This window comes from Rhodnius prolixus, unplaced genomic scaffold, assembly GCF_049639745.1.
Source record: "Rhodnius prolixus isolate KJV_2025 unplaced genomic scaffold, Rpr scaffold_1, whole genome shotgun sequence".
In the NCBI taxonomy this organism is placed as follows: domain Eukaryota; kingdom Metazoa; phylum Arthropoda; class Insecta; order Hemiptera; family Reduviidae; genus Rhodnius; species Rhodnius prolixus.
The window spans coordinates 55,288,577-55,307,157 of record NW_027411581.1 but is presented as its reverse complement, the minus strand read 5'-3'; the positions used below and the strand labels follow the sequence as shown (position 1 = coordinate 55,307,157).

The window sequence follows — 18,581 nt, the reverse complement described above, 5'->3', positions numbered from 1 at the left end:
CGCAGTTGACCCCCATTTTCATATACACCGTTTTAAAGAGTATAAAAAGTTATGAAAGAAACCGGAAACCGTAATTCGATATCTTCAAAATTAAAGGTGCTAGGCCATTTCAAAATCTGGTATTTATTAATCATATTTCAATTTTTTAACTTGTTATCAAAGAGAAAGAAGAGCACGTGATAGGTCATTTTTATGTATTTTTTCATCCCCTTTCTATTAAAAATATTGCCAAGGCAGTAAAGCTAGTATTTTTCTTAATATCGGGAAATAAGTCGTTTTCCGAGTGATTTTTCTGAGAAAAATTAAATTTTAAGAGCTTTAGATGTTCTTAAGCATACACAAAATGGCTAACAATTAATTTTACATCTGTTACAAACAAGGTTTAATAATTATTGGGTAATTTTGGGAGAGTTGCGTTTAATTACCAAAAAAATTGGAAACCTCCTGTCACATATTTAAGTAATCAATATCTTTCATGTAAAGGATCAAACTTATTCCTTAATTTATCAAATAAAGCACTTAACTCAACTTGTGAAGCATGTACTATGCCTTCAAAGGTGCCTCCTCAGGTACAGAGAGCAGTTCATTACCTCCTGGCTAACCTGGCTTGCGTGTCAGAGTAGGCACCTTTGAAGGCATAGTACATGCTTCACAAGTTGAGTTAAGTGCTTTATTTGATAAATTAAGGAATAAGTTTGATCCTTTACATGAAAGATATTGATTACTTAAATATGTGACAGGAGGTTTCCAATTTGTTTAGTAATTAAACGCAACTTTCCCAAAATTACCCAATAATTATTAACCAATAAAAATTAGCCATACCCCGAACTGGGATCTCCCAGAAAAGCCATGGTCATGACCACTAGACCAAAACCCACCCCACTAGAGCTAGAGTATTTATTGAGGTACGCACATAAACAGATAATTTATATTCTAACCGTGATTTAAAATGCTTTAATATAAATTTAACTCCTTGATTATTTTACGTCATCAATCCATAACAATCATTACGTTGCACATTGAATTGCCAACCATGATTGCAATTATAAACCATTTTGATTGAGCTATTTTGGTTACATTGTAGTTGGAGTCCATTGAGATGGAGTTATAAGGACCCCATTTCACAGCAAAACCATGACCCAAAAAAATTTCAACTCTCAATATCTTCTCAACTAATGGATCTGTACTCAAGAAAACTATAGCATATTACTCAGTAAAACAGAGTGTGTAAGAGCACAAAATTTCATACGAATAATCTGCTGTTTAGTGATGGAGTTATAAGGGCCCCATTTCACAGCAAAACCATGACCCAAAAAAATTTCAACTCTTAATATCTTCTCAACTAATGGATCTGTACTCAAGAAAACTATAGCATACTACTCAGTAAAACAGAGTGAGTAAGAGCACAAAATTTCATACGAATAATCTGCTGTTTAGGGAGGGTTTTATAGGGCCCCATTTCACAGCAAAACCATGACCCAAAAAAATTTCAACTCTCACTAGCTTCTCAACTAATGGATCTGTATTCAAGAAAACTATAGCATATTACTCAGTAAAACAGAGTGTGTAAGAGCACAAAATTTCATTCGAATAATCTGCTGTTTAGTGATGGAGTTATAAGGGCCCCATTTCACAGCAAGACCATGACCCAAAAAAATTTCAACTCTCAATATCTTCTCAACTAATGGATCTGTACTCAAGAAAACTATAGCATACTACTCAGTAAAACAGTGTGTGTAAGAGCACAAAATTTCATACGAATAATCTGCTGTTTAGTGATGGAGTTATAAGGGCCCCATTTCACAGCAAAACCATGACCCGAAAAAATTTCAACTCTCAATATCTTCTCAACTAATGGATCTGTACTCAAGAAAACTATAGCATACTACTCAGTAAAACAGAGTGTGTAAGAGCACAAAATTTCATACGAATAATCTGCTGTTTAGGGAGGGTTTTATAGGGCCCCATTTCACAGCAAAACCATGACCCAAAAAAATTTCAACTCTCACTAGCTTCTCAACTAATGGATCTGTACTCAAGAAAACTATAGCATACTACTCAGTAAAACAGTGTGTGTAAGAGCACAAAATTTCATACGAATAATCTGCTGTTTAGTGATGGAGTTATAAGGGCCCCATTTCACAGCAAAACCATGACCCAAAAAAATTTCAACTCTCAATATCTTCTCAACTAATGGATCTGTACTCAAGAAAACTATAGCATACTACTCAGTAAAACAGAGTGTGTAAGAGCACAAAATTTCATACGAATAATCTGCTGTTTAGGGAGGGTTTTATAGGGCCCCATTTCACAGCAAAACCATGACCCAAAAAAATTTCAACTCTCAATATCTTCTCAACTAATGGATCTGTATTCAAAAAAACTATAGCATACTACTCAGTAAAACAGAGTGTGTAAGAGCACAAAATTTCATACGAATAATCTGCTGTTTAGTGATGGAGTTATAAGGGCCCCATATTACAGCAAAACCATGACCCAAAAAAATTTCAACTCTTAATATCTTCTCAACTAATGGATCTGTACTCAAGAAAACTATAGCATACTACTCAGTAAAACAGAGTGTGTAAGAGCACAAAATTTCATACGAATAATCTGCTGTTTAGGGAGGGTTTTATAGGGCCCCATTTCACAGCAAAACCATGACCCAAAAAAATTTCAACTCTCAATATCTTCTCAACTAATAGATCTGTATTTAAAAAAACTATAGCATACTACTCAGAAAAACAGAGTGTGTAAGAGCACAAAATTTCATACGAATAATCTGCTGTTTAGTGATGGAGTTATAAGGGCCCCATTTTACAGCAAAACCATGACCCAAAAAAATTTCAACTCTCAATATCTTCTCAACTAATGGATCTGTACTCAAGAAAACTATAGCATATTACTCAGTAAAACAGAGTGTGTAAGAGCACAAAATTTCATACGAATAATCTGCTGTTTAGTGATGGAGTTATAAGGGCCCCATTTCACAGCAAAACCATGACCCAAAAAAATTTCAACTCTTAATATCTGCTCAACTAATGGATCTGTACTCAAGAAAACTATAGCATATTACTCAGTAAAACAAAGTGTGTAAGAGCACAAAATTTCATACGAATAATCTGTTGTTTAGTGATGGAGATATAAGGGCCCCATTTCACAGCAAAACCATGACCCAAAAAAATTTCGACTCTCAATATCTTCTCAACTAATAGATCTTTACTCAAGAAAACTATAGCATATTACTCAGTAAAACAGAATGTGTAAGAGCACAAAATTTCATACGAATAATCTGCTGTTTAGTGATGGAGTTATAAGGGCCCCATTTTACAGCAAAACCATGACCCAAAAAAATTTCAACTCTCAATATCTTCTCAATTAATGGATCTGTATTCAAAAAAACTACAGCATACTACTCAGTAAAACAGAGTGTGTAAGATCACAAAATTTCATACGAATAATCTGCTGTTTAGTGATGGAGTTATAAGGGCCCCATTTCACAACAAAACCGTGACCCAAAAAAATTTCAACCCTTAATATCTTCTCAACTAATGGATCTTTACTCAAGAAAACTATAGCATATTACTCAGTAAAACAGAGTGTGTAAGAGCACAAAATTTCATACGAATAATCTGCTGTTTAGTGATGGAGATATAAGGGCTCCATTTCACAGCAAAACCATGACCCAAAAAAATTTCGACTCTCAATATCTTCTCAACTATTGGATCCTTACTCAAGAAAACTATAGCATATTACTCAGTAAAACAGAGTGTGTAAGAGCACAAAATTTCATACGAATAATCTGCTGTTTAGTGATGGATTTATAAGGGCCCCATTTCACAGCAAAACCATGACCCAAAAAAATTTAAACTCTCACTTTCTTCTCAACTAACGGATCTTTACTCAAGAAAATTATAGCATATTACTCAGTAAAACAGAGTGTGTAAGAGCACAAAATTTCATACGAATAATCTGCTGTTTAGTGATGGAGTTATAAGGGCCCCATTTCACAGCAAAACCGTGACCCAAAAAAATTTCAACTCTCAATATCTTCCCAACTAATGGATCTTTACTCAAGAAAACTATAGCATATTACTCAGTAAAACAGAGTGTGTAAGAGCACAAAATTTCATACGAATAATCTGCTGTTTAGTGATGGAGTTATAAGGGCCCCATTTCACAGCAAAACCATGACCCAAAAAAATTTCAACTCTCACTTTCTTCTCAACTAATGGATCTTTACTCAAGAAAACTATAGCATATTACTCAGTAAAACAGAGTGTGTAAGAGCACAAAATTTCATACGAATAATCTGCTGTTTAGTGATGGAGTTATAAGGGCCCCATTTCACAGCAAGACCATGACCCAAAAAAATTTCAACTCTCAATATCTTCTCAACTAATGGATCTTTACTCAAGAAAACTATAGCATATTACTCAGTAAAACAGAGTGTGTGAGAGCACAAAATTTCATACGAATAATCTGCTGTTTAGTGATGGAGTTATAAGGGCCCCATTTTACAGCAAAACCATGACCCAAAAAAATTTCAACTCTCAATATCTTCTCAACTAATGGATCTGTATTCAAAAAACTATAGCATACTACTCAGTAAAACAGAGTGTGTAAGAGCACAAAATTTCATGCGAATAATCTGCTGTTTAGTGATGGAGATATAAGGGCCCCATTTCACAGCAAAACCATGACCCAAAAAAATTTCAACTCTCAATATCTTCTCAACTAATGGATCTGTATTCAAAAACACTATAGCATATTACTCAGTAAAACAGAGTGTGTAAGAGCACAAAATTTCATACGAATAATCTGCTGTTTAGGGAGGGTTTTATAGGGCCCCATTTCACAGCAAAACGATGACCCAAAAAAATTTCAACTCTCACTATCTTCTCAACTAATGGATCTTTACTCAAGTAAACTATAGCATATTACTCAGTAAAACAGAGTGTGTAAGAGCACAAAATTTCATACGAATAATCTGCTGTTTAGTGATGGAGTTATAAGGGCCCCATTTCACAGCAAAACCATGACCCAAAAAAATTTCAACTCTTAATATCTTCTCAACTAATGGATCTGTACTCAAGAAAACTATAGCATACTACTCAGTAAAACAGAGTGTGTAAGAGCACAAAATTTCATACGAATAATCTGCTGTTTAGGGAGGGTTTTATAGGGCCCCATTTCACTGCAAAACCATGACCCAAAAAAATTTCGACTCTCAATATCTTCTCAACTAATAGATCTGTATTCAAAAAAACTATAGCATACTACTCAGTAAAACAGAGTGGGTAGAGCACAAAATTTCATGCGAATAATCTGCTGTTTAGTGATGGAGATATAAGGGCCCCATTTCACAGCAAAACCATGACCCAAAAAAATTTCAACTCTCAATATCTTCTCAACTAATGGATCTATACTCAAGAAAACTATAGCATATTACTCAGTAAAACAGAGTGTGTAAGAGCACAAAATTTCATACGAATAATCTGCTGTTTAGTGATGGAGTTATAAGGGCCCCATTTCACAGCAAAACCATGACCCAAAAAAATTTCAACTCTCAATATCTTCTCAACTAATGGATCTTTACTCAAGAAAACTATAGCATACTACTCAGTAAAACAGAGTGTGTAAGATCACAAAATTTCATACAAATAATCTGCTGTTTAGTGATGGAGTTATAAGGGCCCCATTTCACAGCAAAACCGTGACCCAAAAAAATTTCAACTCTCAATATCTTCCCAACTAATGGATCTTTACTCAAGAAAACTATAGCATATTACTCAGTAAAACAGAGTGTGTAAGAGCACAAAATTTCATACGAATAATCTGCTGTTTAGTGATGGAGTTATAAGGGCCCCATTTCACAGCAAAACCATGACCCAAAAAAATTTCAACTCTCACTTTCTTCTCAACTAATGGATCTTTACTCAAGAAAACTATAGCATATTACTCAGTAAAACAGAGTGTGTAAGAGCACAAAATTTCATACGAATAATCTGCTGTTTAGTGATGGAGTTATAAGGGCCCCATTTCACAGCAAGACCATGACCCAAAAAAATTTCAACTCTCAATATCTTCTCAACTAATGGATCTTTACTCAAGAAAACTATAGCATATTACTCAGTAAAACAGAGTGTGTGAGAGCACAAAATTTCATACGAATAATCTGCTGTTTAGTGATGGAGTTATAAGGGCCCCATTTTACAGCAAAACCATGACCCAAAAAAATTTCAACTCTCAATATCTTCTCAACTAATGGATCTGTATTCAAAAAAACTATAGCATACTACTCAGTAAAACAGAGTGTGTAAGAGCACAAAATTTCATACGAATAATCTGCTGTTTAGTGATGGAGATATAAGGGCCCCATTTCACAGCAAAACCATGACCCAAAAAAATTTCAACTCTCAATATCTTCTCAACTAATGGATCTGTATTCAAAAACACTATAGCATATTACTCAGTAAAACAGAGTGTGTAAGAGCACAAAATTTCATACGAATAATCTGCTGTTTAGGGAGGGTTTTATAGGGCCCCATTTCACAGCAAAACGATGACCCAAAAAAATTTCAACTCTCACTATCTTCTCAACTAATGGATCTTTACTCAAGTAAACTATAGCATATTACTCAGTAAAACAGAGTGTGTAAGAGCACAAAATTTCATACGAATAATCTGCTGTTTAGTGATGGAGTTATAAGGGCCCCATTTCACAGCAAAACCATGACCCAAAAAAATTTCAACTCTTAATATCTTCTCAACTAATGGATCTGTACTCAAGAAAACTATAGCATACTACTCAGTAAAACAGAGTGTGTAAGAGCACAAAATTTCATACGAATAATCTGCTGTTTAGGGAGGGTTTTATAGGGCCCCATTTCACTGCAAAACCATGACCCAAAAAAATTTCGACTCTCAATATCTTCTCAACTAATGGATCTGTATTCAAAAAAACTACAGCATACTACTCAGTAAAACAGAGTGTGTAAGATCACAAAATTTCATACGAATAATCTGCTGTTTAGTGATGGAGTTATAAGGGCCCCATTTCACAACAAAACCGTGACCCAAAAAAATTTCAACCCTTAATATCTTCTCAACTAATGGATCTTTACTCAAGAAAACTATAGCATATTACTCAGTAAAACAGAGTGTGTAAGAGCACAAAATTTCATACGAATAATCTGCTGTTTAGTGATGGAGATATAAGGGCTCCATTTCACAGCAAAACCATGACCCAAAAAAATTTCGACTCTCAATATCTTCTCAACTATTGGATCCTTACTCAAGAAAACTATAGCATATTACTCAGTAAAACAGAGTGTGTAAGAGCACAAAATTTCATACGAATAATCTGCTGTTTAGTGATGGATTTATAAGGGCCCCATTTCACAGCAAAACCATGACCCAAAAAAATTTAAACTCTCACTTTCTTCTCAACTAACGGATCTTTACTCAAGAAAATTATAGCATATTACTCAGTAAAACAGAGTGTGTAAGAGCACAAAATTTCATACGAATAATCTGCTGTTTAGTGATGGAGTTATAAGGGCCCCATTTCACAGCAAAACCGTGACCCAAAAAAATTTCAACTCTCAATATCTTCCCAACTAATGGATCTTTACTCAAGAAAACTATAGCATATTACTCAGTAAAACAGAGTGTGTAAGAGCACAAAATTTCATACGAATAATCTGCTGTTTAGTGATGGAGTTATAAGGGCCCCATTTCACAGCAAAACCATGACCCAAAAAAATTTCAACTCTCACTTTCTTCTCAACTAATGGATCTTTACTCAAGAAAACTATAGCATATTACTCAGTAAAACAGAGTGTGTAAGAGCACAAAATTTCATACGAATAATCTGCTGTTTAGTGATGGAGTTATAAGGGCCCCATTTCACAGCAAGACCATGACCCAAAAAAATTTCAACTCTCAATATCTTCTCAACTAATGGATCTTTACTCAAGAAAACTATAGCATATTACTCAGTAAAACAGAGTGTGTGAGAGCACAAAATTTCATACGAATAATCTGCTGTTTAGTGATGGAGTTATAAGGGCCCCATTTTACAGCAAAACCATGACCCAAAAAAATTTCAACTCTCAATATCTTCTCAACTAATGGATCTGTATTCAAAAAACTATAGCATACTACTCAGTAAAACAGAGTGTGTAAGAGCACAAAATTTCATGCGAATAATCTGCTGTTTAGTGATGGAGATATAAGGGCCCCATTTCACAGCAAAACCATGACCCAAAAAAATTTCAACTCTCAATATCTTCTCAACTAATGGATCTGTATTCAAAAACACTATAGCATATTACTCAGTAAAACAGAGTGTGTAAGAGCACAAAATTTCATACGAATAATCTGCTGTTTAGGGAGGGTTTTATAGGGCCCCATTTCACAGCAAAACGATGACCCAAAAAAATTTCAACTCTCACTATCTTCTCAACTAATGGATCTTTACTCAAGTAAACTATAGCATATTACTCAGTAAAACAGAGTGTGTAAGAGCACAAAATTTTATACGAATAATCTGCTGTTTAGTGATGGAGTTATAAGGGCCCCATTTCACAGCAAAACCATGACCCAAAATAATTTCAACTCTTAATATCTTCTCAACTAATGGATCTGTACTCAAGAAAACTATAGCATACTACTCAGTAAAACAGAGTGTGTAAGAGCACAAAATTTCATACGAATAATCTGCTGTTTAGGGAGGGTTTTATAGGGCCCCATTTCACTGCAAAACCATGACCCAAAAAAATTTCGACTCTCAATATCTTCTCAACTAATAGATCTGTATTCAAAAAAACTATAGCATACTACTCAGTAAAACAGAGTGGGTAGAGCACAAAATTTCATGCGAATAATCTGCTGTTTAGTGATGGAGATATAAGGGCCCCATTTCACAGCAAAACCATGACCCAAAAAAATTTCAACTCTCAATATCTTCTCAACTAATGGATCTATACTCAAGAAAACTATAGCATATTACTCAGTAAAACAGAGTGTGTAAGAGCACAAAATTTCATACGAATAATCTGCTGTTTAGTGATGGAGTTATAAGGGCCCCATTTCACAGCAAAACCATGACCCAAAAAAATTTCAACTCTCAATATCTTCTCAACTAATGGATCTTTACTCAAGAAAACTATAGCATACTACTCAGTAAAACAGAGTGTGTAAGATCACAAAATTTCATACAAATAATCTGCTGTTTAGTGATGGAGTTATAAGGGCCCCATTTCACAGCAAAACCGTGACCCAAAAAAATTTCAACTCTCAATATCTTCCCAACTAATGGATCTTTACTCAAGAAAACTATAGCATATTACTCAGTAAAACAGAGTGTGTAAGAGCACAAAATTTCATACGAATAATCTGCTGTTTAGTGATGGAGTTATAAGGGCCCCATTTCACAGCAAAACCATGACCCAAAAAAATTTCAACTCTCACTTTCTTCTCAACTAATGGATCTTTACTCAAGAAAACTATAGCATATTACTCAGTAAAACAGAGTGTGTAAGAGCACAAAATTTCATACGAATAATCTGCTGTTTAGTGATGGAGTTATAAGGGCCCCATTTCACAGCAAGACCATGACCCAAAAAAATTTCAACTCTCAATATCTTCTCAACTAATGGATCTTTACTCAAGAAAACTATAGCATATTACTCAGTAAAACAGAGTGTGTGAGAGCACAAAATTTCATACGAATAATCTGCTGTTTAGTGATGGAGTTATAAGGGCCCCATTTTACAGCAAAACCATGACCCAAAAAAATTTCAACTCTCAATATCTTCTCAACTAATGGATCTGTATTCAAAAAAACTATAGCATACTACTCAGTAAAACAGAGTGTGTAAGAGCACAAAATTTCATGCGAATAATCTGCTGTTTAGTGATGGAGATATAAGGGCCCCATTTCACAGCAAAACCATGACCCAAAAAAATTTCAACTCTCAATATCTTCTCAACTAATGGATCTGTATTCAAAAACACTATAGCATATTACTCAGTAAAACAGAGTGTGTAAGAGCACAAAATTTCATACGAATAATCTGCTGTTTAGGGAGGGTTTTATAGGGCCCCATTTCACAGCAAAACGATGACCCAAAAAAATTTCAACTCTCACTATCTTCTCAACTAATGTATCTTTACTCAAGTAAACTATAGCATATTACTCAGTAAAACAGAGTGTGTAAGAGCACAAAATTTCATACGAATAATCTGCTGTTTAGTGATGGAGTTATAAGGGCCCCATTTCACAGCAAAACCATGACCCAAAAAAATTTCAACTCTTAATATCTTCTCAACTAATGGATCTGTACTCAAGAAAACTATAGCATACTACTCAGTAAAACAGAGTGTGTAAGAGCACAAAATTTCATACGAATAATCTGCTGTTTAGGGAGGGTTTTATAGGGCCCCATTTCACTGCAAAACCATGACCCAAAAAAATTTCGACTCTCAATATCTTCTCAACTAATGGATCTGTATTCAAAAAAACTACTGCATACTACTCAGTAAAACAGAGTGTGTAAGATCACAAAATTTCATACGAATAATCTGCTGTTTAGTGATGGAGTTATAAGGGCCCCATTTCACAACAAAACCGTGACCCAAAAAAATTTCAACTCTCAATATCTTCTCAACTAATGGATCTTTACTCAAGAAAACTATAGCATATTACTCAGTAAAACAGAGTGTGTGAGAGCACAAAATTTCATACGAATAATCTGCTGTTTAGTGATGGAGTTATAAGGGCCCCATTTTACAGCAAAACCATGACCCAAAAAAATTTCAACTCTCAATATCTTCTCAACTAATGGATCTGTATTCAAAAAAACTATAGCATACTACTCAGTAAAACAGAGTGTGTAAGAGCACAAAATTTCATGCGAATAATCTGCTGTTTAGTGATGGAGATATAAGGGCCCCATTTCACAGCAAAACCATGACCCAAAAAAATTTCAACTCTCAATATCTTCTCAACTAATGGATCTGTATTCAAAAACACTATAGCATATTACTCAGTAAAACAGAGTGTGTAAGAGCACAAAATTTCATACGAATAATCTGCTGTTTAGGGAGGGTTTTATAGGGCCCCATTTCACAGCAAAACGATGACCCAAAAAAATTTCAACTCTCACTATCTTCTCAACTAATGGATCTTTACTCAAGTAAACTATAGCATATTACTCAGTAAAACAGAGTGTGTAAGAGCACAAAATTTCATACGAATAATCTGCTGTTTAGTGATGGAGTTATAAGGGCCCCATTTCACAGCAAAACCATGACCCAAAAAAATTTCAACTCTCAATATCTTCTCAACTAATGGATCTTTACTCAAGAAAACTATAGCATATTACTCAGTAAAACAGAGTGTGTAAGAGCACAAAATTTCATACGAATAATCTGCTGTTTAGTGATGGAGTTATAAGGGCCCCATTTCACAGCAAAACCATGACCCAAAAAAATTTCAACTCTCAATATCTTCTCAACTAATGGATCTTTACTCAAGAAAACTATAGCATATTACTCAGTAAAACAGTGTGTGTAAGAGCACAAAATTTCATACGAATAATCTGCTGTTTAGTGATGGAGTTATAAGGGCCCCATTTCACAGCAAAACCATGACCCAAAAAAATTTCAACTCTCAATATCTTCTCAACTAATGGATCTGTATTCAAAAAAACTATAGCATACTACTCAGTAAAACAGAGTGTGTAAGAGCACAAAATTTCATACGAATAATCTGCTGTTTAGTGATGGAGATATTAGGGCCCCATTTCACAGCAAAACCATGACACAAAAAAATTTCAACTCTCAATATCTTCTCAACTAATGGATTTCTACTTTACTTTATCCAGCTCCGGCATAATATTCTATTCAGAATGTTCTAAAACTAGGTGTGTTTATTTAACCGTTATCTAGGCAGCAACTTTGCTAAAGTGGGAACGGAACACCAAAAACTGATATTTTTTAATCATTACTAAAAATCCAAACTCAGCTCTGTTACGATTTTGCGTGTCATCGTTGCGTAGCAGCCATCATTTAACTTTCTACATCAAATTTACTGTGATTTTTCGGTATCTTGCTCACTTCGAAAATGGGTAATTTACTTCTAAATCCAAATTTTAGCGATAACGTTTTTTTTATTTTATGTTATTTAAGAAATAAGGCCATTATTATCTTTTAAAACTATTCCTCTTTTTTTTGTGATGGTGCGGATTTCAGCCTCGTCAAATTCGAAGCTTACAGGTTTGTTGAACTCAATGATTACCCGGTCAGATTTGGGGGTGTTTGGATCTGGCACAATTTAGGTGCGCCAGAACCGCCATTTTCCCTCTACTAACAATCTATCCATTAAATAAAATGCAGCTGCATGCAAGTTGGATTCGCATGGGGGATCTCTCACTTCCAAATCTTCTAAACCATCACTGGCCATCCTGAATTGTTTATCGCTGTCTCAAATACCTCACTCATCAATCATTTATTCTTCCTTTCAAGATTCTTTAGATATGCTTGTTCCTGACTTTTTTTTCCTGTCTTTCGGTTTCCTTCTATTTTCCTTTAGTGGCGCATCGCCAAAGCTTGGATACGCTCTTGGTGGAAGATTTGATTTTTTAAAAACAAGAAGATTAGAAGAAATTATTTATTTTGTTTTACCTACCTAATTTGTTAATAAAGGTGCTATAAAGAATTTGAAGTCCACTATGGTAAATTCTTGAGAATCATCAATTTCGTATCTGCAGTATTAATAAATAATAAATATTATAAATACAACCTACTTCAGAAATCATGTTATTTGAAACATTTTATTAATTTTGATGTGCCCATGTTACTAATGTTTTATTATCAAACCTTCATAAATGAGAAATCTGGGTAGATGGATGGTTATTGACTTCAAATTTGATACAGATATCAAATTAGTTCAGACATTTTTCTCATAATGTTTAATTAAATATCCAATATTATCTTAGCATATTAAAGCTTTTCCATTTTGTTTTTTAAGAGGTTTTTCTGCTTCGTAAAATAATTACAGGTTGCGAAAATTTCAGAATTTTTTCATTTCATAAAACAATGTAAATTAACGTTTATTTTTTCAGGTATCCTTGCTACTAAATACCAAACTATCAATTAAATGTCGTGGACGTGACGTAGGCCATTAGCAAACATACTTCACTACCAAGTTCTCGTATTAAACATTTAATAATAACCAAGGTCCAAGAATGGGAATCGAACACAATACATAATAGATTTGCAGATCGTATATTTGTATTCATTTTTATATTTTTTGCAAAACCCAAGTAGTTACACATACCAGCTGTCTCTTGGGTTCTCAGAGTATTTGTGAAAAGGTGTATATGTGGAGGTGTTGATGCGCTGTTAATTTTGGATACCCGCAGGGGAGGCAAGCTTCCTGAACAAGTTATTAATCTACTTCCCCCTACGGAGCTATGAACTTTTTTTTTTACCATTTTTGTCAATTTATATCAGGATGTTTCAAAAATATTTTCATGTAGGTTAAAAACAGATAAGTCTCCGAAAACCTCCTACAAATGTCTTAAAAACTTATCGATGGCCAAAATACAGCTCATTGTACAACTTTTTTTTTCCGATTCAGAAAGCATCGGAATAGGCTTATTATTTCCGGATTGAAAAAAACTGAATTGGAATTGGTGACTCAACTCTGTCTCATGTAAGAAAATCATATAAACTGCGTTATAATCAGCTACAATTAGCTGCTTCCTTGACGGATATTTTGTGGAAGATGAGACATACGTTGTGCGGATGAATGGTGGAGATAAAGAGAAGCTTCACTAATTTATATGCAGGAGGTATACCTGAGTAAAAGGGAAGGAGAGTGACCAGGTCCCTTGTTATACACTTAGTTGGAATGTGAAGTGAATGCGCGTTAGCCATTCTAGGAAATTATGGCATATAGTTCAGTTAGAATGAAATTTCTTTACAAACATGGGTTGGCCTATAATACTGTATGGATTAGCTAAGCGATTAGCGTATTGGATTCCCACACGGAGGTCCCGGGTTCGAATCCAACTGCTGGCCCTTAGATTTTCTCTTCCTAGGAGCTTCTTACAGTTCACTGCCTGGTGATTGACAGTGTTTTCTGTAACGGGAGAACACTGTCCGCGGGCCGGTAATACCACAGATGTTGATGCGCATTAAATCGTTATAATAAAATACTGAAATGCGCTATATTTACCATGTGCCTCACAAAGTTTTTACAAAACATTTGGTGTGGCCATATAATGAAAATAATTGCTCCATTATTGAACTTTAACCAGAAAATCGCGCTGAACTTATTAAAAGGGAGTACCTGAATAGAAACAGTTTTTTTGCAAATGGGAGAAACATGGACTCTAAGAAAATAGTTACTAGGGTTTGCGACCTCAATGAACGTAAATCAGAAGAAAATCTCTTATCTCTAATACGAGTTTTTTATATTTTTACTCCGACAGTCTTTGTATCAATTATATAAAGTACACAATGTAGCAGTAAAGATTATCTATTAATTAGTAGCGGCAGCATTAGATTCTTAAGCGGAATGTTATCTGTGAACTTAGTTTTTAGTAAGTAATATTTTGATTTACTGTGCATTGGTTCTATGTTTTTGAAAATTTAGGTAAATGTTACCGCAGCCAACACAGTTATTGTTTGCTTATCATAAAACTTAAATTCTAAACTTTTTTAGCCTCAGGATAATGGAACTGTTTTCTAACAACTTTTATTTTAGAAACCTACTTTCGTTTCCCTTTATTTACATTTCCTTTATTTGATATAAAAAAAATAATTTCTATCACTGGTTAGTGTTATTTATTTTGTAATTATATTGTTCTACTTAAATAGAGTGTTTCCGGGTTCAAGTTTTTAGTACATATCTTTTTTTAAAATGTTCTTAATAATGTCATTAGGCAAAATAAATAAGATAATAACTATCAACAATTTCTCCTGAAGTGGGAAAGCTCTAAATCCTCCGTCTCGGTCGGTCATTAAACCTAGCTGAAATAATAGGCTATCATTTACTTTCTTTATTATTTTAAATCACATCAATGATTTTTTTCAGAATAATAATTAAATTAATTTTAATTGTGCAGATTTCACAAAGTAGTGAACTAACTGTGAACACAACTTGTGGCAGTTTAATTGGAAGAGAATTTAAATCCAGAAATGGTCGTACTGTGGCAGCATTCAATGGTATCCCATTTGCCAAACCACCTCTTAACGAACTTAGATTTCAGGTGACAATATAAAATAATGTGATTGTTTCTCTCTGTGCACTTTTATACTTTTAATATTTGTCTATTTATTTGGTAGCTTACTGAAATATAAAAATTTCATAGGTATGAGCTTCGTACATACAAATATACGATTTTTAAACCACAAATCAAAATACACAATACTCAAATAACAGTACACAAAAGATTAAACATAGAAAAACTAAGAAACAAATTATTCTCTCCGGAACAGAAACTCTGAACAAAATAAATTTCAGAATATAAACAGAACATTCTTTCTAATTTCACTTCTCTCACTAACTTTATCCATTATTATTATCTTTTATAGTAGTTTATTGTTATAAACTGCATTAATTTAATTATTGTTAAATTTATATTAATAATGTGTAATAAAAAGATTTCTAAACACATGATAATATAAGTTTTAATGATTTTACCATATAACATATTGTTACATAAATATGTATTGTGTAAATATCTGAGATTTTTTGAACATTCCTGCCTAAAGTCAATATTGTTTTCTAAAATTGTTTAATCATCATTATCAGAAATATATTTATTCAAATATACCAATCTTAATGGGACCAACAAATTACATCTCAATAAGTAATGAATGAAAATATCTTTACCATTAAAACACAGTTTACAATTATTTTCAATTTTGATATGTTAAGAATTTGATTCTTCTTAGTTTTTTCAGACGCCATTCTAACCTGGGCCAAAATTCTAATTTTTAGTCAATCTTATATTCAGATTAATGCATTCCTCTTCCTATTCAATTAGACTAATGTATTTAATTAATCAAAAATAAGAATTAAATCTAGAATTCAAAACAAACTGAATGTCTTTACCAATTAAATTCATTTTAAAAGCACTTAATAAATTATGATAACTGTTTTTTGTTACATTTAGGTGAAAGAGCTCGCCAAATATCGTCCGCACCTATAGTAGACAAATAATAATTTAATTTACTTGCCCAATTAAAAGGCTCAGAGGGAATATTCATTATTTCATTCAATCTTAGAAAACATATTTTTGGTAAACGATTAGCAGGCATTGACATCAGTGCCATCCACCATCTCAACATTCCCTTGAATATTTTCATCCTAACGTGCAAGGCCAAAACTGATTTTACAAAACACCACTGGCTTACTTCAATAATATCTGAATAGTTACAACCTCAAAACTTGGTCATAAATAAAAGTAAACCATCAACAATTGAATTGTACAACCTAGCTATGACAGGCCAAGAGTTAAACTTTCTCGCCTTTAAAATACCCAAAACAACAGTTCGGGCAGGTACACGCTTCGCTAAAAGGGAACTGGTGGCTTTCCGAAAATTGCCGGAAGAACTAAAAACAACGCCCAAGTAATTGAAAGTGCATGAAAGTTTAATATTTTCATTACCATAAAAGCACTTTTTTAAGTTCGACAAGTTCCCCCCCACTAGAAAATGGAACTATGAGTTTTTTTTTTATTAACTGTCCGTGAGTTAATGGTACAGTACTCTTTAAGGACTTTTAATAATTTCTGGGTTTCTGACCATGAAGAGGCCAGCAGAGTAACGCAAAAGCACTTAATCATAATACGAGTATAAATATTTTGACAATTGAATTGAACATAGCGAGCTCTCTGTAGTTTAACGGATCCAAGACATCGCCTTTTCTATGTAATAACTTTAATTTTATTTGTGCCAAGAATTAGAAAAGTATTCTGTATTCCATATTTTATTGAACATACATATTTTGTAAGTAATGAGTCCAAACAGGTGGCAAAAATTTAAAACATTCATTAGAAATATTATCGGGTCCAACTGCCTTATTTGTTTTACGGTTTTTAATGCTGTTCATTAGTTCATCCAAGGAGATATCATTATCAAGAACGGGATGAAATGGGGCATAGAAACTAATATCATTTGGAGTTCTGGGAGGAAGGAGGGAATAAAAATAATAACACCACCACTTCCTTTAGTGAAAACTTTACCCGCCGTTTCAAAGTAGAAATTGTTATTTTGTAGAAAATCTGGTATAGCGAAAGATTCCGAGTATTGCCAAGTTTTAGATAAACCAATTTTATCTAATTCTGTAATTTTCAAGTTTTCAATTGTGGACAAATTGTAAAGTGTATAATAGCCATGAACATTCCAAAATCCCAAACTGAGATGACTATTTAGTCGTTCGGTTAATCGTTTTTTGGCTGGTCAATTTTAGGTTTCAATATTATGAACAAATTTAATCATAATAGGAGGTTCGTATTTCTTATTAAACTTGCGAAGGCGAAAAAAATCATCTAAATAATCTCGTGTCAAAAAAAAATCCAATTTTTTCAGATACCTCCGTAATTACCTCAAATAAATTTTCATTTTCTTTAAAAAGTATATTGATACTGCAAATTATGTTTACTAATGTTGCCAGCTTACATAAATCTCCCTTAAGTATCGCGTTCTCTTTTCGCAGAAGTTTATTTTCAGCTTTAATTTTAGTTAGCTCTGCCAAAATTTAAAAGAGAAGTATTAATGCAACTAATAAAAGTATTAATTTCTTTGTTTTGTGTTTTAATGTCGGAAGTCTCTTTGTTAAGGGTATCCATGTTTCCAACTGTAACGTCCAGTCTGTCTACTAGTCTATTAAAATTAAAGCTACATACATGATCCCCTCCACCAGTTAGTTACCTGTGCACTGAGTGGGGCAGCACTATCACTAGCCATATCTGACTACAAAACACTCTTTTCATTAAATGCAAATGAAATTATTTAAATTTACGACTTCGCAACACAAAATTTTATGATTTTGATACTTGTCCAAGTCCAATTATTAAAGTCAATACACAATTAAATTAAAGAGCAAGCACTATTTACTTAAAAAAAATGAAAAAGAACACAAGAACGAATTTAACACAACCTATCATAAAGTGTGCATGCACGAGATTCGTAATTTTAATAAGAAATAATGTTGCAGGATCCCCAGCCACCAGAACAATGGATCGGTGTGAGAGAAGCTTACAACTTAGGCAGTGTATGTGTGCAGAAACCTTACGATTATCCTCTAATAAACACCACCGAGTATGGCAATGAAGACTGTCTATACTTGTCTGTTTACAGTCCAAATGTAAGTGCTAATACCAAATATTATGAGTCTTTTTTACGCTCTTTTGTGCTTATAGGTGCTGAAGATTGTATTCTCTCTCACACTCTCTCAATCTCAGTCCAGGATCAGTGACACCCTTCTTTTTTTCCAAACGCAACCTTTACAACCTGAGCGTTGAGGATGATTGCTGGATGGTTATCCCAAACTGGTT

At 33.6% G+C, this 18,581-nt stretch overlaps 1 protein-coding gene across 1 annotated transcript in view; it reads left to right on the top strand.

The window, feature by feature from the left end:
* Positions 1 to 18,581, top strand: part of LOC141462376 (juvenile hormone esterase-like) — a 34,604-nt gene that overhangs the window by 13,213 nt on the left and 2,810 nt on the right. Inside the window, exons 10-11 of the mRNA XM_074144182.1 lie at positions 15,144 to 15,287; positions 18,242 to 18,391. Coding sequence (XP_074000283.1) covers positions 15,144 to 15,287; positions 18,242 to 18,391 — 294 coding nt within the window. The remainder of the gene's footprint in view (positions 1 to 15,143; positions 15,288 to 18,241; positions 18,392 to 18,581) is intronic.